The sequence below is a fragment of the Schistocerca cancellata genome, chromosome 2, assembly GCF_023864275.1.
Source record: "Schistocerca cancellata isolate TAMUIC-IGC-003103 chromosome 2, iqSchCanc2.1, whole genome shotgun sequence".
In the NCBI taxonomy this organism is placed as follows: Eukaryota; Metazoa; Arthropoda; class Insecta; order Orthoptera; family Acrididae; genus Schistocerca; species Schistocerca cancellata.
Window position 1 is genome coordinate 210,180,127 of NC_064627.1, and position 23,417 is coordinate 210,203,543.

Here is a 23,417-nt window from a genome sequence, read left to right on the forward strand (position 1 = left end):
ATGAGAGAGATGTAGAAATTTTTAATTCTCAAAATGCCATTATATATGGAGATCTCTCTACCATGTCGCATTTGCATCGTCCAGTATGGCTTCATCCAACCGCCGTCTCGTTAGAGGAGAATTTTTATTTTTCTTGCCGGGTAGCCGCTAGCCCTGTTAAAGCCGTGCAGCCACTTACCCTCAGTCCCACCCGTATTTTTATTAAAAGTAATAATGTATTGCACTGGCCTTAGCCCTTTCTGCACTGAAGCTCAGTTCGTCTTCAAAATGCGTTTCACTTTAACTTATTTATGCATGCCCCTGTCCGTATATTGGTAGATGTTGTTTTGTTAGTTTTTGGTACATGAGGTTACTGCAATTGCTTTTTGTTGATAATATAGTTTTATGAGGATCTCATACTGTATTGTACTGTCGTAATGCACTGAGCTCATGTAAGGTCTGTAAAACCCAGACGCTTTAAATATTTGTGGATGAGGTCAAGATAAGGACCATGGTACATTAGAAAACTTTTAATATAGAGAAAAGTCTTGTACTGAGGTAGATATTAACACCTGGCCATCAACAGATCTTCGTCATTGATCGACTTTCAGATCTGAGAGCCAATAAACGCTCTTTCAATTCAGGGAAATATCTCTGCAAAGATTTAGAAATGTGTTTGCTATGTATGTTTCTGCAGTCACTTGGCTTTAAATCCTTCCCTTAACAGTACGAAATCATACACTCGTTGATCGGTGGAAAACTTTACTTGTGAGATTAAGCAAAAAGAAGTAACTATGTTAAAGAGAAAACGGAAAAAAAGGAAGAACTTCCTTACTTGGTAGATATATGATAACCCTCATCATGCAGTTCGTAATATGTAAATACAAACAAATACTGTCAAACAGAGGGCCATTCACATCTGTCATCACTCGTTTGCTTAACCGAGTAAATTCTTTGACTTAATTTCGAGAAATGTGTTCGCAGACATTTTCATATTTTTAAAATGAACTTACTTGTGAAACTAAATATTTTTTAAGATATCTATCGATGCAGCCAAATGCAAAGGTTTCACCATTACAATAAAAAAAAACTTTATCGAAGCTACTACAGTTGAGACAAATGTAAATTAATCAGTGTTTCAGAAGTCACTTGCAAAAGGAAGCCACCCTCCCCTCACCTCCCGTTAAAGCTAATCGACATGTGGATTTCAGTATAATGAAGTAACATGCAGCCTATATCATCTGTGGTCTAAAGCCTAAGCCACGTTACCTGCATGTCAAACTTTTACGTGTTCGCCAAACAACCTCGTATTTGATGGAAGTCATGTCGCAGTTCTTCAAGAAATGAAGTGTCACTAGAACTCTAAGGAAAATTCTTAATTGTGAACCTAAAACGGAATAGATATTTTAATTGGTTGGGAAAGTGATTACCTGCATTTATGCTGTCCCTGAGTGTCACAAAGGGAAATACTGCAAATGTGACTATATATATGTTTCTCTCAACAGCACTAAGTAGTCTGTGCTGAACTGTTTAAGTCAAACGAAGAACAAGGAATCCCATTAGAGTATACACAAAAGTGGTTTACATTATCACGCCGTTGTATGAAGTGAATATCAGCTGTTATTCAACTCACAGTATTTATTACTCAATGCATACAATTTTCCTTTCAATAGCTGTATGTATCATATCACACATCACAAGATGTTCCATAAGAGTATTGTTAACATCCTAATGAACTTACAGTATAAGTAAACAGTGCATACATTATTGAATCGAAGTTCAGTGGGCAGTCGGGTCTTCGTCTAAAACGCTACAAAATGTAATTTCTAAAACAACTTCGGCTGGAAGCTCGTCGACTGGAGTAGAATTGTCTTCAGGGATTAGTTCCGCTTCGAACAGGCCCCCAATGACCAGTGAAGATCTGTCTGGAGAGGCTACGGACCGCAATGGTTTATCCACCGGACTGTCACCATTCATAAGGCTCGATAACCACGAGTGATAGTCTGGAGGCCATTTCTTTCCATAGGACAACGTTACCGTATCAGCACAGTGGTGGGTGCACAATATTCTACGCCCCGTTTCGTTTCCCTTCATGGCTACCCCTCAGGAGCTGACATTTCAGTAAGATAATGCGCGGCCACACACGGCGAGAGTTTCTGTTGCGTCTTGGTGCTTGCTGTGGCCAGAAAGGTGGTCGGATTTCTGCCCAGCTGAAAACGTTTGGAGCAATATGGGCAGGGCCCTACAGTCAGCTCTGGATTTTGGCAATCTAACGCGCCAGGTGGACAGAGTTGGCACGATATCTCTCAGGAGGCCATCCTACTGATCTATCAGTCAAAGCCTAGCCAAATAACTGCTTTCACATGTTCCAGAGTTAGACCAACACCTTATTGACTTGCTCACTTTGTGAAGTTGTTTCTCTTGAAGAAATCATCCAATTTTCCTGAAACTGTAATCTTTTGTTTCTTTGTACATGTACATTATATCTACCATTTTCCGTCCAATTCTGATAATTTCTTTGTTATGCGTCTTTTTATTTTGGTCTTGGAATGCAATTATATAAACACTACTAAACGCGAGAAGTAGTTATATTAGAAAGTATATTGTTAAAATAAATTAAAGAGTTAACAGGGCTTATGTCTGCTTTATGTAGATGCTGTAGAGTTTAAAAAAGGATGCTATCGATATCAGTTAATGAATACAGCGCCGTTAATGTAGTTACTATACAGTGAAGGTAAATGTATGGAATGTGTCATATTTTGCAATATTTCTTCCATCTTACTTTCATTTCACGGGTATTAATGTTGTATTTTGAAATTTTGCATTACTTTCAGTATTTGGAGCGCCGATATAACAAGACATTGCGGGTAATAGCATCTGGGATCTATGCTTTCAACATGGTACTTCATATACCATTCTACATCTACGTGCCGGCTTTAGTCTTCAACCAAGGTAAGCATTATCCCCTCGAAATTTTCCTTAAACTTTGTTATATTGTTCAATTCAGCGGAGACTAAACTGAAGAGTAACTTCAGCCTCTTTGTTGAAGATAGATGTTTCAAAAATTTTACTTCAGTCCTTCAGGGACTGACATTATGCAAAATGGTTCAAACTTGGAAGAAGGTTGTTATAGTTTCTATTTTATGAGGAAAAAATCGACGAGGCAGCTCCTTATGAGCTCTTAGCTTTGTATGGACACAATGGCTCAAAGTGAAGTGTTGTAGTTATTCGCAGTGTGAGTAAACGAGTCTGGAAGATCAGACGCCATGTATCTGCCAGTCTCAGTCGATTAAACGAACATAAATCACAATGGCGAGGCTCTGTCACTTGAAGAGCACTCACTACAGTTCAATCAGTGGTTAAGGGTGTGAAAATTAGTCATGGGACAATGATAAATTTAACTCAGACGAAGTCTAGTTTGTAAGTTAACTTTTCAAGAGAATTCTTCCCCTCGATGTTCATCACGCTGAAGTCTTATGAGATAAGAACTATCACATTTCGGAATAATAAGCTTTCATATACAGATTGACGTCACCACAAGATTCCAAATTACTCAACAAATAAAAAGCAAACAAGCACGTTGTAAGTAAAGCAAGTCAGACCTACGAATGCATCTTGGAGATACTGTAAAATGTAACTCCAGCTATAGTGCGGAAAAGAGTAATATCACTATGACAGATCGGCTGTGAAAACCAACATCCCTTCAGATTAGCAGGTTGCCCTGACACAACGTTACCTACAGGTACGTTCGTCAATTTTGTAACATTTACTCGGATCCGAAATTATGAAATCCATCGACATACTGTAGCATAACCACCACGGACTCAAGGTTGTTGTGAAGCATAACTGGCTCTTCATTCACACGAAGTAATGAGCGCTACCGAAATCGGATCTCAACTTCATTCCATATCTCCAGATTTCTACAAAGCTTTTGACACTGTTCGTCACGAACGACTTCTAATCACATTACGTGCCGATGGAATAATATTTCAGTTGTGCCACTAGATGCGTAACTTCCTGCCAGAAAGCCCACAGTGTGAAGTAATTGATGGGAAGTCATCGGTTGCAACAGAAGTGTTTTCGGGGTTCTCCAAAGAGTTGTTGTATGCACGCTTTTGTTCTTAAGTTACAGAAGCGATTCAGGTGACAAACTCAACATCCCTTCTTGATTTTTGACAGATAGCGCAGTAGTTTCAAGTCTAGCGAAGTACTCAGAAGATTAAAACAAAGGCATTTAGCCGGGATCTCTAGGAACGAAAAGTCGCAATTTCTCCTAATTAATTAAAAATACACCATCCTCCACATGAGTGCTAAAAAATCGATGAAATTTCGGTTACAAGTTGAATAACTCAAATTTAAAGATTGTAGATTTATCTAAATACCTGTTTCAATTACAAAAGTCTTCACTTGGAACCGTCACATAGAAAATGTTGTGGGGGAGACGAACCATGCACAACCTTTTATTGTCAGAACAATTAGAAGATGCAACAAACGTACCAAAGAGACTGGCTACACCAAACACGTCCGTCCTCTTCCAGTACTGTGCGCCATTTTGGCTCGTTACCAGGTAGGACTGGCGGAAGGCACCGTAAGTTTCAAATAACAGCAGCTCGTTCCGTATTATCGCCCAGTGTGCCATGCCGGCGAACGTAATATTTTGGCATTCAGAAGTGAAAGTTGGTGATTGAGATTTCGCGGAAGGATCTCACCGGAATGAAAAACGCCTTTCGTTCTAAGGATTGCCACTGCAAATCGCTTATAATGTGCGTGACAGTGTAGAGTTCCCATTAGGTCAGGATGGCTGTGCCATCAGCCGACTCAGCGGCCACCATCCCCATTGACTCCGCGCTGCTCCACCGGGAGCCGTAGGCCGGCCCTGCTGCTGCTTCTTCCTTGGCTGGCATAGCTGGATACACGGCGGCAACGACCACTGGCGATCCTGTGTCGGAATCTGCGGCCCGTCGCCACAAAAGTCTCCGGCGTGTGTCAGGATCTGAGACGACTGCCCGCGGTAGCGAGCCAAAGAGTGGCCCGCCCCGGCTGGCTGCGGACTCCGCGTCAGTCTCAGAGGGTTGAACCAACGACCCTCCGTGGACTGGGACGCTGTCGCCCCATCTGTTGCTGCGTGTAGCACGGCGGAATGACACGCCCTGCTGTCCAGGAGAGCTGCCACACTTGAATGAATCTCGTTAGAAAGCGACACCTATTTATTATACTCGTCTGTGTGCCTCTGTTTCGCTAACGCATCGCTCCGAGTCAGGTACACCCCACACCCCGGTTGCGCCCGTGGGCTTCTTCTGGCTGTAGCTTGCGCCATTCAAACCGCTGTGTTTACTCAACAGTTCGACGGCCCTGTGGCCTCCATTCCACTTCGCAACTGCTGATCAGTGTAACTTACTGCAATCCGGCCCGTCCTCAGAATATCAAATAAAACTAACTTTCCCTATAATAAACGGTGGTGCCGCTACAACAGGTTGGATCAACCAGAGACAATTCGTAACGAATCTGGAATGTGGACAAGAGGTTCTGTGACGACCTTCTTACCATGTGACACATCCACGGTGGCGTTGAGAAAAATTGTGGTGAAATTTGGTGTCTATGTGACTTGTTTGACACACATGAACCCACATGAACTTACATGAACTTCCGAGATTTGGCCTTTGACCTCGCATGTGACGACACCTTCCTGTTGAAGCATCACCGAACTCGAGTGTGACGTTGTAGGGCGCCAAGCTTTTTCACCATTACATAGGAAGTTCTTAGCATCTCTGAGCCTAATCTGAAACTTATGCATCACGGTGGAAGTCACTAAGTGATCCTTTAATTCTGTCACTAAATGATCCTTTAATTCTGTCACGCAGCCCAATATCAAATATCGGCCATAGTCTTAGGACGAAACTTCTGAGAAGGAAATGAATCACGAGCTGTGGGTGAACCTGAAACGAATGAAGCGTTTGGGATGTGGTGCTATAGAAAGATCTTGAAGGTAAGACACAGAATGATGAGATTCTGTACAGACTCGGCGAGGAACGCAACGAGTGGAAAACATTGACAGGAAGATGGGACAAGATGACAGCACTTGTTAAGATATCAGCGAATAAGTTTCATGGTACAGAGGGAACTTCAGAGAGTTAGATCCATATGGGAAAGGAGGGTGGTGACAATGTTATCGTCTACGAAAGGTGGAAATGAGTCAGAATTACAGTGCTTTGTATCAGTTACAAGGAACATATATCCGATTTTTTTTTTGCTTTCATATACACTACTAAAAATCAGAGAGTGACATGGTAAGTGTACACGGATAAGCCAAAACATTGTTACCACCGCCCATCGTGACGTTCGATGCCGCCTGGTGGTGCCGAGAGCAAAAGTTGCAGTAACAAACGCATGTATGCGAGCGAACACGGACTGGGGCCACCCTAGCGAAGATATGAACTGCAAATGCGGAAATCCATTGAGATAAGCGACTTTGACCAAGGGTAGATTATTATCAAGGGGAGCCTGTGGACGGGTATCTCGAAAACGGCGAATATCGTCGAACGTTCACATGCTACTATCGTGTCCCCACCATGTTATAGTTCTGGGTGGAGATTTTAATTTGCCGGATATAGACTGGGAGACTCAAACGTTCGTAACGGGTGGCAGGGACAAAGAATCCAGTGAAATTTTTTTAAGTGCTTTATCTGAAAACTACCTTGAGCAGTTAAACAGAGAACCGACTCGTGGCGATAACATATTAGACCTTCTGGTGACAAACGGACCCGAACTATTTGAAAAAGTTAACGCAGAACAGGGAATCAGCGATCATAAAGCGGTTACGGCATCGATGATTTCAGCCGTAAATAGGAATATTAAAACGGGTAGGAAGATTTTTGTGTTTAGAAAAAGTGACAAAAAGCAGATTTCAGAATACCTGTTGGCTCAACACAAAAATTTTGTCTCAAGTACAGATAGTGTTGAGGATCAGTGGACAAAGTTCAAAACCGCCGTACATAATGCGTTAGATGAGTATGTGCCAAGCAAGATCGTAAGAGATGGAAAAGAGCCACCGTGGTACAACAACCGAGTTAGAAAACTGCTGCGGAAGCAAAGGGAACTTCACAGCAAACATAAACATAGCCAAAGCCTTGCAGACAAACAAAAATTACGCGAAGCGAAATGTAGTGTGAGGAGGGCTATGCGAGAGGCGTTCAATGAATTTGAAAGTAAAGTTCTATGTACTGATATGGCAGAAAATCCTAAGAAATTTTGGTCTTATGTCAAAACGGTAGGTGGATCAAAACAAAATGTCCAGACACTCTGTGACCAAAATGGTACTGAAACAGAGGATGAGAGACTAAAGGCCGAAATACTAAATGTCTTTTTCCAAAGTTGTTTCACAGAGGAAGATTGCACTGTAGTTCCTTCTCTAGACTGTCGCACAGATGACAAAATGGTAGATATCCAAACAGACGACAGAGGGATAGAGAAACAATTAAAATCGCTCAAAAGAGGAAAGGCCTCTGGACCTGATGGGATACCAGTTCAATTTTACACAGAGTACGCGAAGGAACTTGCCCTCCTTCTTGCAGCGGTGTACCGTAGGTCTCTAGAAGAGCGTAGCGTTCCAAAGGATTGGAAAAGGGCACAGGTCATCCCCATTATCAAGAAGGGACGTCGAACACATGTGCAGAACTATAGACCTATATCTCTAACGTCGATCAGTTGTAGAATTTTGGAACACGTATTGCGTTCGAGTATAATGACTTTTCTGGAGACTAGAAATCTACTCTGTAGGAATCAGCATGGGTTTAGAAAAAGACGGGCATGTGAAACCCAGTTCGCGCTATTCGTCCACGAGACTCAGAGGGCCATAGACACGGGTTCCCAGGTAGATGCCGTGTTTCTTGACTTCCGCAAGGCGTTCGATACAGTTCCCCACAGTCGTTTAATGAACAAAGTAAGAGCATATGGACTATCAGACCAATTGTGTGATTGGATTGAGGAGTTCCTAGATAACAGGACGCAGCATGTCATTCTCAATGGAGAGAAGTCTTCCGAAGTAAGAGTGATTTCAGGTGTGCCGCAGGGGAGTGTCATAGGACCGTTGCTATTCACAATATACGTAAATGACCTGGTGGATGACATCGGAAGTTCACTGAGGCTTTTTGCAGATGATGCTGTGGTGTATCGAGAGGTTGTAACAATGGAAAATTGTACTGAAATGCAGGAGGATCTGCTGCGAATTGACGCATGGTGCAGGGAATGGCAATTGAATCTCAATGTAGACAAGTGTAATGTGCTGCGAATACACAGAAAGATAGATCCTTTATCATTTAGCTACAAAATAGCAGGTCAGCAACTGGAAGCAGTTAATACCATAAATTATCTGGGAGTACCCATTAGGAGTGATTTAAAATGGAGTGATCATATAATGTTGATCGTCGGTAAAGCAGATGCCAGACTGAGATTCATTGGAAGAATCCTAAGGAAATGCAATCCGAAAACAAAGGAAGTAGGTTACAGTACGCTTGTTCGCCCACTGCTTGAATACTGCTCAGCAGTGTGGGATCCGTACCAGATAGAGCTGATAGAGATATAGAGAAGATCCAACGGAGAGCAGCGCGCTTCGTTACAGGATCATTTAGTTATCGCGAAAGCGTGACGGAGATGATAGATAAACTCCAGTGGAAGACTCTGCAGGAGAGACGCTCAGTAGCTCGGTACAGGCTTTTGTTAAAGTTTCGAGAACATACCTTCACCGAACAGTCAAGCAGTATATTGCTCCCTCCTACGCATATCTCGCGAAGAGACCATGAGGATAAAATCAGAGAGATTAGAGCCCACACAGAGGCATACCGAGAATCCTTCTTTCCACGAACAATACGAGACTGGAACAGAAGGGAGAACCGATAGAGGTACTCAAGGTACCCTCCGCCACACACCGTCAGGAGGCTTGCGGAGTATTGATGTAGATGTAGATGTAGATCTACGAAAGGACGTAGAAGGACAGTGAAACTACCACTAGGCGCTAAAAGGTTGGACGTCCACGACTCTGCACAGAGCGTGGGGTTCGGAGGCTTCTCTGCTCTGTAACGTAGGATGGATCTGTGGCATCTCTCACGAAAGAGCACAATGCTGGTGCACGCACAAGTGTTACGGGGCACACCGTTCATTATACACTGTTGAACGTGTGTTACGCAGCAAATCACAACTATTGTGTTCACATGTTGACTCAACGACTTCGTCCGTTACAAGTACGATGGCAGTGGGCACGGAACCCTTCAGGTAAACCACACTTTTGCTGCACTAGCTCGTCCCCGTGACCGCCGTCATCGGGGTGAACGGCGGCTCGAAACACGCAGAGCGCCATGGACACAGGCTGGTGGGAGCAGTAGCATGCTAGGACAGAAATTCTTCTGCTCTTGCTTGGGAACTGTGGTGGTAATCGAAAACAGACGGGTGCGAACCACCTGCATCCCTTCATGATTTATGCCTTCCACGAAAGCGAGGTCATCTTTCTACGACATAATTTTCCGTGTCTTGGAGCAAAACTATGCTACAGTGGTTTGAGGAGCATTATACACTACTGGCCATTAAAATTGCTACAACACGAAGATGACGTGCTACAACGGCGAAATTTAAGCGACAGGAAGAAGACGCTGTGATATGCAAATGATTAACTTTTCAGAGCATTCACACGAGTTTGGTGCCGTCGGCGACGCCTACAAAGTGCTGACATGAGGAAAGTTTCCAACGGATTTCTCATACACAATCAGCAGGTGACCGGCTTGGCCTGGTGAAACGTTGTTGTCTTGCCTCGCGTAAGGAGGAGAAATGCGTACCGTCACGTTTCTGACTTTGATAAAGGTCGGATTGTAGCCTATCGCGATTGCGGTTTATCGTATCGCGACATTGCTGCTCGCGTTGGTCGAGATATAATGACTGTTAGCAGAACATGGAATCGGTGGGTTCAGGGGGGTAATACGGAACGCAGTGCTGGATCCCAACGGCCACGTATCACTAGCAGTCGAGATGACAGGCATCTTATCCGCATTGCTGTAACGGATCGTATAGCTACGTGTCGATCCCTGAGTCAACAGATGGGGACGGTTGCGAGACAACAACCATTTGCACGAACAGTTCGACGACGTTTGCAGCAGCATGGACTGTCAGCTCAGAGACCATGATTGCGGTTACCCTTGACGCTGCATCACAGACAGGAGTGCCTGCAATGGTGTACTCAACGACGAACCTGGGTGCACGCATGGCAAAACGTCATTTTTTCGGATGATCCAGGTTCTGTCTACAGCATCATGATGGTCGCATCCGTGTTTGGCGACATCGCGGTGAACGCACATTGGAAGCGTGTACTCGTCATCGCCATGCTGGCGTATCACCCAGCGTGATGGTATGGGGTGCCACTGGTTACACGTCTCGGTCACCTCTTGTTCGCATTGACGGCACTTTGAACAGTGGACGTTACATTTCAGATGAGTTACGACCCGTGGTTCTACCCTTCATCCGATCCCTGCGAAACCCTACATTTCTGCAGGATAATGCACGACCGCACGTTGCAGGTCCTGTACGGGCCTTTCTGGATACAGAAAATGTTCGACTGCTGCCCTGGCCAGCTCATTCTCCAGATCTCTCACCAGCTGAAAACGTCTAGTCAATGGTGGCCGAGCAACTGGCTCGTCACAATACGCCAGTCACTACTCTTGATGAACTGTGGTATCGTGTTGAAGTTGGATGGGCAGCTGTACCTCTACACGCCATTCCAAGCTCTGTTTGACTCAATGCCCAGGCGTATCAAGGCCATTATTACGGCCAGAGGTGGTTGTTCTGGGTACTGTTTTCTCAGGATCTATGCACCCAAATTGCGTGAAAATGTAATCACATGTCAGTTCTAATATAATAAATTTGTCCAATGAATACCGGTTTATCATCTGCATTTCTTCTTGGTGTAGCAATTTCAATGGCCAGTAGTTTAATAAAGTCAAGTTGAAGTCTCGGCAATCCAATTTGGCCTGGGTCGCTATCGAGCGCCATCACGGCGTACGCAAATCAGCGGTTCGTTATTTACTCGTATTACATGACCTGTACGTAAACATCTAATACCTCATACCTCCGCAAACTTACCATTAAAGTGGGCGATCCCTCATATGCAGAATCGGTGATGCTCCCGTTCCAAAGACGGGCAAACAAACTATCATAATGTTTTGGGCCGCGCGGAGTGGCCTCGCGGTTTGAGTTGCCGAATCATGGATTTCACGGCCCCTCCCGGAGGGGGTTCGAGTGCTCCCTAGGGCAGGGGTGTATGTGTCGTTCTTAGCATAAGTTAGTTTACGTAGTGTGTATGTTTAGGGACCGATGACCTAAGCAGTATGTCCCATAGGATTTCGCACACATTTGAAGATTTGAACATAACGATTTTGTCATCAGTGTAGAAATTACAGGCTTATTAGTATATGTTGCAGGAAGGTTCATAATCCGCTCAGCCTAGCGCCCGTAGGGCAGCAGGTATTTCAGTGGCCTCAGACTTTTCTCAACTGATTCATGATGAGGAGGGAGTTGATGAATGAGCTGGGTTTTCGGTGATAATAAAAGCAACTGGGATTAGTAATAAGGAACGAAAAGTTACGTCAGCTACGACGTAATGACACGGTTAACAGAACCGGAAAGTGGTTGCTCAGATATGATACTGGCATGCAACTGATCGAGTCTTATAGACTAGTATTATTCAAAGTAGATCTAACAATAGGTACTCAGACCAGTAAAGACTCAAATCATCAGTGTCAGCTTCCTCTTAATTTCTCAGAATTCTGAACATTGTATGGTGTAGGCGCACACGTAAACCAGGTACTGGAACTTCGCCCACACTCGTACAGAACATGGCACCGAATGAGCAATATTTTCACTAATCAGTTTCCGTCATTCGTGTGGTAGCTTGTCCTATCCATATCCTAATCTAGACATTCTTTTATGATTAGGCCAGCCGCTCAGAGCAACGATGTTGGCAACGACGGGTATGTGGGATGGGACTCTTTTTGTAAGGACTCACTAACAAAAATCTGTCTGTGTCTACCTTAAACACAACTTTCCCCTCTGCCTGTACAATAGTCCTATTGTGCGATGAGTTTAGATTTAAACAAAATGGAAGTTTAAACGTTTTTAATGGAATGAACACCGTACTGAGCACAAAATGTGAATTGATGGGAACTGAAAGCTAGACTAAGTTATTAGGTACCTGCAGAATTGGGTTCACGTCAAACTTACCATAACTGGGTAATATATAGTAGGAGTAATACATGGTGACACCTTGGAGCAAAATAATAAGGGCAAGCAATGAAAGGAAGGTATAAGAGGCACAATAGCAAAGGCAAGTCTTCTACTATGAAACTTACATCATATTTGATAAAGTAGCTTCGCAGAATGAACTTTTACTGAAACGTAAACTGTGGGACAACTAGAGAAGGAATTGGATCGTACGAGTGCTACACAAGAATGCTGTAAATTAAATTGACTGATAAGGCAAAATATGAGGTGCCTGTATGCAATATTAATGCGGAAAGGAATATGACGGAATCAGAGTACTAGACAGGGTATCAAGACAAATGTTAATCGAATAGCTGCCTTACTACCAGAGGGACCAGTATAGGGCTAAAATGCAGAAGAGGCAGATTGGAATTTACACCATAAATTACCAGGGCATTGGGTGGAACTGCTTCTGTGAGAGTGGCAAACGAGAGGAAATTGTAGGGGTCATAACCAGACTAGTTAAAAGGCTGATAAAAGATGTCCTTACGATCGCTCCTGGTATATTTCTCCCCAGGAAGTACGTTCTGAGTGGAACACAACTACGTTAGAGATCTTATGAGTTAGAGAACGGGGCCTTTTTGTAGGAAAATTTCCTACTGTGGTGCGTTTTCGCTACAGACCGTAATTTCGGATTATTCAAGAAAAACGTTCAAAAGTTACCTTCAAACGCGTTTTTCTTGAATAGCTCGGAAACCGTGGCCCCCACCAAAAGCGAAGCCCAGTATAAATATTAACTTTATTAAATTTCCTAGAAAAAAGTCCTGATCATTTCTTATGGAGGATTAATAGTTTGTACTTAGAGAGTGTGAGGGTATGAAAACATTTCCTGTAGTATTTGAAGGCATTGGTAGAGGCAGGTGAATCAGGCTTTGTAATTCTTCATTTCCATTACAAAGGACTTACCTGCCGTCCTTTCCTAACATCTATTTTTTTTATTATTTTTCGCCACTGTCATCTTACACCGTCTTCAGTAACTATTTGCTGTAATTCTCAAATACAGTACACTGCAGCAATTTACGAAGGCTATTTTTTTAAGAAAATAACAGATTTCTCAGAAGCTCCTTCCGCATTTAAACTCAATGGAAATTAATAGAAACAGTATTTGTAAACGTGTCACGTATGCAGATATAGCGTCTTATAGGAGATGGATGACAATATGTCAGTTGCATGCTATGTTTCAGTGACACATTGATACATAACAGATTAGAGCGGAAGGGTAGGGTATCAGATTTGCTTATTAAAACACATCATGAAGTCGCATACTGTTGAACAGATATGTAGACACAGACTACATTGAAATTGAATGTCCAAGGTAATCGTTTTTTCTGATTTTCACTTACTAGTCCTAAATTATAGAAGAATTTTTCAGTTTAATCATCTTGTTGATACAGGACCAGCAACGCTTCTAGTAATCTAAGAAGCGTTTATTAACAAATCTGTCACAGTTGCAGTTCGTATATTTGGTGACAGTTTCGAACAAAATGGTTTATTCTCAGGCCTGACCTACTGGGGCTGCACTGGAAGTGCCTAACCTTAATAACAAACACAAAAACGGTGATACGTGCTTTACAAAGTGACTGCAGATTCCCGTCACAATCAACATGTGATTACCTAGCAAGTCAGAATCACCTTTGCCAAGTAGGCCTATTTTGATTGTGACAGTCATCCGCAATCACTTTGTAAAGCATATATTACCATTCTGATCTTGCTTCCGAAGGTCAGGCTTGAGAATGAACCAGTTGGTTCGACACTTATCACCAAACGCATGTACTGTAACCATAACAGATCTATTAGTAAACACTTCATGAAATTATAGAAGATTGTTTCTACTGCCCCGGTATACCTTCAGTTCTAGCGGGCCATATCCGTAAAGTAACTAATAGTAACAGAAATATTTGATTTGGCCAGATGTATTTCAACTATACTACCGGAAGAATGTCTGAATTATCACATCACACTGTATTACACATGTGCGTATAGACATATCAATTCACTTATTGTTTTAGGCGAGTGTCTGTAATTCTCTGTTTCTTTCTTTCAGTTTCTGGTATCAGTGTGCACGTGATCTCACCGATTGTATGCGCTGTGTGTATCTTCTACACTATGTTGGTGAGTAAATAAATAATATACCTAAAACATAGCATAGTTTCCGTGATGTATGACTGTTTACACACGTAGCAGCAGCTTACTGACTGAGTCCACTAACAGGTGAGCCGAGGGCTCTCTTCATAACGCCTGAAAATGTTTGCTGCTGTCTTGTCGAACTAAATTCACTATCTGAATGTGTTTTGTAGGCAAGAAAGCCTCCAGCAGAAGGTTATCGGAACTGAAGAATTTCATGGTGTTTACGAATGAAGCTGCAATTTATTTTCTTCTTCCTCTTACACCTTTCCTTCTTCTGGCGTTACGGCCCTTCGTGAATTAGATTTTGCCCTCCTCTTTCAAGAATATCTTTATTCTTTTCCTTCCTCTTCTGGGATCTTCAGCATCCTCTTGTCTGCTTCGTGGTGACTCTCTATTCTTTTACTATGTCCTCCTCTGTCGTCGATCTTGTCGGTACGCACATGCTTCTCCAATTTTCTTTCCCTTCCATCATCTTGAGCCCCTTGTCTGACTCGCGTTCAACAGCGCATTTGGGTCTTGTTTTTCCTCTTGTCTACTCTGTTGTTTCCCATCATATATCGCCATTCTATCCATACTCATCCTGATTACATATCTGTCAAACCTTGTTATTTTCAGTTTAACTTCTACTGTTATAGTCATGATCCAGTACAGTTTTTTCCTAAGTCTTCGCAGCCATTTCTCATCCCGTCTCTTTGTGCCTTGGATCTTCCTCGTTTTCTTCTATCTTCTTTCTGTCGTTTTCGTGGACTATTTCATCCCAGTGTTATCGTCTCAGTTGTATAAATGGCCTCGTACCTCACCTTGTCCTTGTAGCGTCTTTATTGTATATATCTCCGTTCATTACTCGCTTATTGCTCCCTGCTATCTAATCACCTCGTCTAGTGCTACGCTGAACGAAAATGGGGATAATCCATCTACCTGTCAACAGCAGCATTCCTTTCAAACACTTTCAAGATAGTGGTCCCTCTAAATCTCGCCCTTATGTTTGTCAGAATCTCCGTTATTAGTTCCCGTTTACTGGCGACTAGTCCTCTCTTCTTCAGTATCCTTGCAAGAGTCCTCCTGTCGATGAACTCAAATGCCTCTGTGAAGGCCACGAATGTGACTACGTCTTTTTGGTTTTTAAGGCTCTATGTTCTATCAGTTGTTTAGACGAAAATATCTTCTATCATTCCTGAATTAATTTTGGTATTCTCCAACTGTACTTCTTACCTGTGCTTCTAATATCTTCGGCATGATTTTCCACAGCACCTTGTAGTTGACCCTTGACTTTGAGCTAGTATTGTGGTTACAGAGTATGACATACATCTACGAGTTCCATCTTATGAGAATTGTGGGAATAGTTACATTTTTGGTGCACGAATGTAAAATTTTAGTTCAATAAGGCGGAGGGGGGGGGGGGGGGGAATTACGTGGTAGAATTGCTTTATCGAGCAATTTTTGGCGAATCTCACTGTGTGGAGTCACAGAAGTCAGACCGTCATTAGGACTAAAATGTCATTTTTACCCTTTAAAGCTACAATCATTCTTTACGTACAGGCAAAGTTTCCTTGCTTTCAGATTATACATTTTCTCCTAATAATGGTGATTGTAGATTACCGCAGTTCGCCTAGTGAAGGTACGTATTAACGAGAAATGTTGATACAAGCTCTGTTGTTACCTTCCAAAACTGTAATTTTTATGCACAAAGATCTACATAAAGCGCTAAGATAAAATCATTACTTTATTTACTATTGAGTCTCTACGCGCTGTTGATCGCGTGTGCAATGTAGCCTCCAGACACTATTTCCACTTCATTGTTCATAGTCACAGTATTTACAGCGGGGCTTCCCGCCCGATAGATAACAATCGTGCTCCCATTCGTTGTTGTGTACTCGTTTGAAACAGTTATCGTAACACAGTCGGTTGCCACGTACCTGTATGAAACCACGCATAATTCACAAGATTGTGAAAAATCTACGGTGATCAGTGCGTGTGCTTCTTAGAGGCCGAACGAGAGCCGTGCGCGGTCTTCCGAGAGAATATACTGAAAGTTCGTCCTACATAAAAAAAATGTTGTTGTTCTGGTCTTCAGTCCTGAGACTGGTTTGATGCAGCTCTCCATGCTACTCTATCCTGTGCAAGCTTCTTCATCTCCCAGTATCTACTGCAACCTACATCCTTCTGAATCTGCTTAGTGTATTCATCTCTTGGTCTCCCTCTACGATTTTTACCCTCCACACTGCCCTCCAATGCTAAATTTGTGATCCCTTGATGCCTCAAAACATGCCCTACCAACCGATCCCTTCTTCTAGTCAAGTTGTGCCACAAACTTCTCTTCTCCCCAATCCTATTCAATACCTCCTCATTAGTTACGTGATCCACCCACCTTATCTTCAGCATTCTTCTGTAGCACCACATTTCGAAAGCTTCTATTCTCTTCTTGTCCAAACTAGTTATCGTCCATGTTTCACTTCCATACATGGCTACACTCCATACAAATACTTTCAGAAACGACTTCCTGACACTTAAATCTATACTCGAGGTTAACAAATTCCTCTTCTTGAGAAACGCTTTCCTTGCCATTGCCAGTCTACATTTTATATCCTCTCTACTTCGACCATCATCGGTTATTTTACTCCCTAAATAGCAAAACTCCTTTACTACTTTAAGTGTCTCATTTCCTAATCTAATTCCCTCAGCATCACCCGACTTAATTTGACTACATTCCATTATCCTCGTTTTGCTTTTGTTGATGTTCATCTTATATTCTCCTTTCAAGACACTGTCCATTCCGTTCAACTGCTCTTCCAAGTCCTTTGCTGTCTCTGACAGAATTACAATGTCATCGGCGAACCTCAAAGTTTTTACTTCTTCTCCATGAATTTTAATACCTACTCCGAATTTTTCTTTTGTTTCCTTTACTGCTTGCTCAATATACAGATTGAATAACATCGGGGAGAGGCTACAACCCTGTCTTACTCCTTTCCCAACCACTGCTTCTCTTTCATGCCCCTCGACTCTTATAACTGCCATCTGGTTTCTGTACAAACTGTAAATAGCCTTTCGCTCCCTGTATTTTACCCCTGCCACCTTCAGAGTTTGAAAGAGAGTATTCCAGTTAACTTTGTCAAAAGCTTTCTCTAAGTCTACAAATGCTAGAAACGTAGGTTTGCCTTTTCTTAATCTTTCTTCTAAGATAAGTCGTAAGGTCAGTATTGCCTCACGTGTTCCAACATTTCTACGGAATCCAAACTGATCTTCCCCGAGGTCGGCTTCTACCAGTTTTTCCATTCGTCTGTAAAGAATTCGCGTTAGTATTTTGCAGCTGTGACTTATTAAACTGATAGTTCGGTAATTTTCACATCTGTCAACACCTGCTTTCTTTGGGATTGGAATTATTATATTCTTCTTGAAGTCTGAGGGTATTTCGCCTGTCTCATACATCGTGCTCACCAGATGGTAGAGTTTTGTCAGGACTGGCTCTCCCGAGGCCATCAGTAGTTCAAATGGAATGTTGTCTACTCCCGGAGCCTTGTTTCGACTCAGGTCTTTCAGTGCTCTGTCAAACTCTTCACGCAGTATCTTATCTCCCATTTCGTCTTCATCTACATCCTCTTCCATTTCCATAATATTGTCCTGAAGTACATCGCCCTTGTATAAACCCTCTATATACTCCTTCCACCTTTCTGCCTTCCCTTCTTTGCTTAGAACTGGGTTCCCATCTGAGCTCTTGATGTTCATACAAGTGGTTCTCTTCTCTCCAAAGGTCTCTTTAATTTTCCTGTAGGCAGTATCTATCTTACCCCTAGTGAGACAAGCCTCTACATCCTTACATTTGTCCTCTAGCCATCCCTGCTTAGCCATTTTGCACTTCCTGTCGATATCATTTTTGAGACGTCTGTATTCCTTTTTGCCTGCTTCATTTACTGCATTTTTGTATTTTCTCCTTTCATCAATTAAATTCAATATTTCTTCTGTTACCCAAGGATTTCTATTAGCCCTCGTCTTTTTACCTACTTGATCCTCTGCTGCCTTCACTACTTCATCCCTCAGAGCTACCCATTCTTCTTCTATTGTATTTCTTTCCCCCATTCCTGTCAATTGTTCCCTTATGCTCTCCCTGAAACTCTGTACAACCTCTGGTTCTTTCAGTTTATCCAGGTCCCATCTCCTTAAATTCCCACCTTTTTGCAGTTTCTTCAGTTTCAATCTGCAGTTCATAACCAATAGATTGTGGTCAGAATCCACATCTGCCCCAGGAAATGTCTTACAATTTAAAACCTGGTTCCTAAATCTCTGTCTTACCATTATATAATCTATCTGATACCTACTAGTATCTCCGGGATTCTTCCAGGTATACAACCTTCTTTTATGATTCTTGAACCAAGTGTTGGCTATGATTAAGTTATGCTCTGTGCAAAATTCTACAAGGCGGCTTCCTCTTTCATTCCTTCCCCCCAATCCATATTCACCTACTATGTTTCCTTCTCTCCCTTTTCCTACTGACGAATTCCAGTCACCCATGACTATTAAATTTTCGTCTCCTTTCACTACCTGAATAATTTCTTTTATCTCGTCATACATTTCATCTATTTCTTCATCATCTGCAGAGGTAGTTGGCATATAAACTTGTACTACTGTAGTAGGCATGGGCTTTGTGTCTATCTTGGCCACAATAATGCGTTCACTATGCTGTTTGTAGTAGCTAACCCGCACTCCTATTTTTTTATTCATTATTAAACCTACTCCTGCATTACCCCTATTTGATTTTGTATTTATAACCCTGTAATCACCTGACCAAAAGTCTTGTTCCTCCTGCCACCGAACTTCACTAATTCCCACTATATCTAACTTTAACCTATCCATTTCCCTTTTTAAATTTTCTAACCTACCTGCCCGATTAAGGGATCTGACATTCCACGCTCCGATCCGTAGAACGCCAGTTTTCTTTCTCCTGATAACGACGTCCTTCTGAGTAGTCCCCGCCCGGAGATCCGAATGGGGGACTATTTTACCTCCGGAATATTTTACCCAAGAGGACGCCATCATCATTTAATCATACAGTAGAGCTGCATGTCCTCGGGAAAAATTACGGCTGTAGTTTCCCCTTGCTTTCAGCCGTTCGCAGTACCAGCACAGCAAGGCCGTTTTGGTTAATGTTACAAGGCCAGATCAGTCAATCATCCAGACTGTTGCCCCTGCAACTACTGAAAAGGCTGCTGCCCCTCATCAGGAACCACATGTCTGTCTGGCCTCTCAACAGATACCCCTCCGTTGTGGTTGCACCTACGGTACGACCATCTGTATCGCTGAGGCACGCAAGCCTCCCCACCAGCGGCAAGGTCCATGGTTCATGGGGGGGTAAAAAAAAAATAAAAAATAAAAAACAAAACCTAATTCTGCCAGGCGAAAGAAGTCTCCATTACACGAGTTTACGCAAGGAATCATTAGAAGGAATATCCAAGACATAAATGTGCAAAAGCCATTTTCAACTATAGCAGCCGTGTTGGAAAAGTTGAAGGATGAAGTGGTAGCTTTCCTAATAAAAATGAAACTACCCTTTGGCGTGTTATTCGTAAAATGCGCTTCACATACCAAAAAGAAAAAAAATTCTACATATAACCTTTTCTGATGGAAAATAACAAATTTTCTGGAAAAAGCGGCGAGTTCTTGCGGGAAATCAAACATGGATGGACTGTCTATTACACTATTGAGAGTTGGTGTGGTGCAAATCATTCCAGAATGTTTAGATGGCAGGAACAAAAAACGCATTATGTGTCGGAAAACGTATATGGTTATCACAGAGAAACTGACCAGGGATCGAGTGGCTAAAAAGGCGAGATTCACACACCACCAAGTCCTGGAAAAAGACACACCGGGGACGAAAACTGATTCGTGCAAAATGCAGATTATCATTCTGAGACGAATGCCAGACGCAACAAAGAGTGGTTTAGGAGCGTTCTCAGAAGATTAACAAACAGATCTGCGATTCTTGTAGACCAGGTTCCATATCACAAGATGATAATTTCAGTATCACGGAACCCCTCCAGGTAATCGAGAAAGGACTGCGTTACTGCATAGGAGGAACCCAACAATGTGGAGCTTCTGTTTAATGCCCTGCCATGGGGGGAATTTACTGAAGCTTACACACTGGAATATGTGCGACAGATCTTTGGGTCATAATAATACCTTTTCGAAAGTGTATTGCTCTTAGTGGACAAGGAAAGGAACCTTCCGTGCTTGAATGTAGCGCATAGCGGATTCCACGCCATTCAACTTATTTGGGCGTTTGTCAAGAACAGGGTTGCTAAGAAGACGAAGAATTTTAAAACAAATGATACTTGAAATCTTTGTCGATTCTCTCTGAAAGGTACTCCCCGAAGTGAAGGAATTCAGGGTGTCATTTACACAAACTTTGGAACAGTTATTGCAGAAAGAGCCCACTGTCTTTACGTAACAATAAAACCGTTGCCGATGCAAGTAGACATCTGTGGTAGCAGGAGTAAGGTAAGTTTTATTTCATTCAACATTCTTTCCTGCAGTATTTATTAGAGCTAATGATTTTTCATTTACTGCCAAAATGTGCAACACATTTCATTGCCACTTTATTGACGCGTATTGACGTCATCTGTCAAACTGTACAGAAAGCTATCACTTGCAGCTTTCCATATGATTGTCCTCACTCGCAACAGCAACTGAATGCGGCAATGCTGTATTGAAATGCGGCCATAAAGTTGCCATTCCTCCTTGGTGAATAGGTGCATATCGCGCTTCACAAGTGACAGCGAGCTCGTGTGACAGCTACGCTTCACCACTGTCTCACATATATTGCACCTACTAACGAATTGCTTTACAGAGTCGTGACTGACAAACGCAGAGAGTATTTATTAATAAAGACATACGATGTAACCAACGAGAGCTCAAGCTTTACATCCGTGTTCTCTCCCCTACAATAGCTACAATGGTATACAAAATCGCAGCGTCTTGCTTTGAAATTATATCTATGAAACGACTAATCAGAAAATAAAGAAAATCCGCCTGAAAATAAAACAAGGTTGCATCATCAAACAGAGAGAATATTCCCACTTACTTTGTGTGTTATCACGTGCGCTTTTCATCATTGAAACCTACACTGTCTGCATCCACCTCCAAGTGCATTTGCCTCCTTGGAACAAATTTCCGGACATATGATGATATGAACATCTTTATTTTTTATCCTCTCAGATATCAGTTTCTGAAATTTGTCCCCATTTAGAAATATCGGCCCATCTTAAGTCCATATCCTTCGTTCTTCTACATTACCCGTCTTTTTCCTACAGGTCATTCCAAACGTATCTAATGCTTTAACTATGTCTACAAGGCAGCTAAGCATTATATTAGCCGATTCTTACAATATGAACGTAAACGAAACTTGCCCCATGTGATAGTGGGAAGTTTTGTACACCATGCTATGGTCATATTGTAATGTTAGTTATTGTATGGTGCTCAGATTGTTATTTTTTACACAGCTCTAAAGTCGGTTCAACGTTCACAGAATTAGTTTTCTGAACGGTAAGTGAAAAGCAAGTGCAGCTGTAGTACATGGAAAGAAATTCCTCAAATATTTTACAGTTTTGGTCGTTTGCTGTATAAAATGTTACTTTCAGTGGAAAGTACTGCATTTTCAGCTGATAAACAGTCACTGACCTTTGAATAATTCTAGCTCAGGCTAATATTTCCTGACTTTCTTTTTCCTCAGTGAACCTAATTTTTCTCTAACACGTCTGAGAAGAAGCAAAGTAAACTCTTTGCATCGTATTTCTCCGAAATCTTCCCAGTTCACAGTTATCCTCATTTAACTGCATCTAGTTGCCTTCAGTCTGTGAACTGATCATCGCCTTGTCCTAATTTTCGTTCGAAATTCTGGGATACTCGGCTATATCAAACAGAAAAGGAGACAGTCATGACAGCATCGATATTAAATGAATGCTTCACGACATATGTAACAGCTTACATAATGTTGACTGGACTCGTGATTTTCTGTCAGAGATGTCCCCGTTCGCTGCAATTGACGGAAAGTCGCAGAGTAAAACAGAAGTGATTTCTGGCGTTCCCCGCAGTATGTCATAGATCCTCTGCAGTTCCTTGTCTATGTAAATTATTTAGGAGATAATCTGAGTAGCCGTCTTAGGTTGTTTGCAGATGATGTTGTTGTGTATCGTCTATTAAAGTCGACAGAACATCAAAACGAATTTCAAAATGATTTAGGGAAGATATCAGTACGGTGCGGAAATTGGCATTGACCCTAAATAATGAAAAGTGTGAGGTTAGGCACATGGGTGCTTAAAGGAATCAGTTATACTTCGGTTATATGATAAATCAGTCGAGTCTAAAGGCCGTAAATGCCACTAAACACCTGGGAATTATAATTGCAATAAATTAAAATGGGATGTAACAAGTAGAAAATGTAGTGGTGAAGGCGAAACAAAGCCTGCGATTTATCGGCAGAACACTTAGAAGATGCAACAGCTCTGCTAAAGAAACTGCCTACACTACGCTTGCCCGTCCTCTGTTGGAGTACTGCTGCGCGGTGTGGGCTCCTTACCATATAGGATTCACACAGTACATCGAGAAAGTCCAAAGAAGAGCAGCACGTTTCGTACTATCGGGAATAGGGCAGAGCACAGGATTTATGGTGGAAATCATTAAAACAAAGGCGTTTTTCGTTGCGGCGGAACCTTATCACGAAATTTCAGTCACCAACTTTCTCCTCAGAATGCGAAAGTATTTTTCTGGCGTCGACCTACATAGGGAGAAACGATATTCATAATAAAATAAGGGTAATCAGAGATCGCACGAGGACATATAGCTGTTTGCTTTATCAACATGCTGTTCGAGAATGGAATAATGGAGAATTTTTGTGAAGTTGGTTCGATGAATTCTCTGCCTGACTCTTATTTGAAGTGTATCCATGTAAATGTAGATGTAGATGTGTTACAATTGAACGAATTTTCTCATTTCTTCCTAGTGACCTTTGCAACCTCGTGCAAAGG

The 23,417-nt window shown here is 42.2% G+C and overlaps 1 protein-coding gene across 1 annotated transcript in view; it reads left to right on the top strand.

The window, feature by feature from the left end:
- The window catches only part of LOC126152522 (sodium-coupled monocarboxylate transporter 1-like), a gene marked incomplete at its 5' end in the record, with an annotated part of 103,152 nt that overhangs the window by 14,658 nt on the left and 65,077 nt on the right, over positions 1–23,417 (top strand). The window contains 2 exons of the mRNA XM_049916012.1: positions 2,814–2,931; positions 14,321–14,388. Of these exons, the coding sequence (XP_049771969.1) occupies positions 2,814–2,931; positions 14,321–14,388 (186 nt within the window). The remainder of the gene's footprint in view (positions 1–2,813; positions 2,932–14,320; positions 14,389–23,417) is intronic.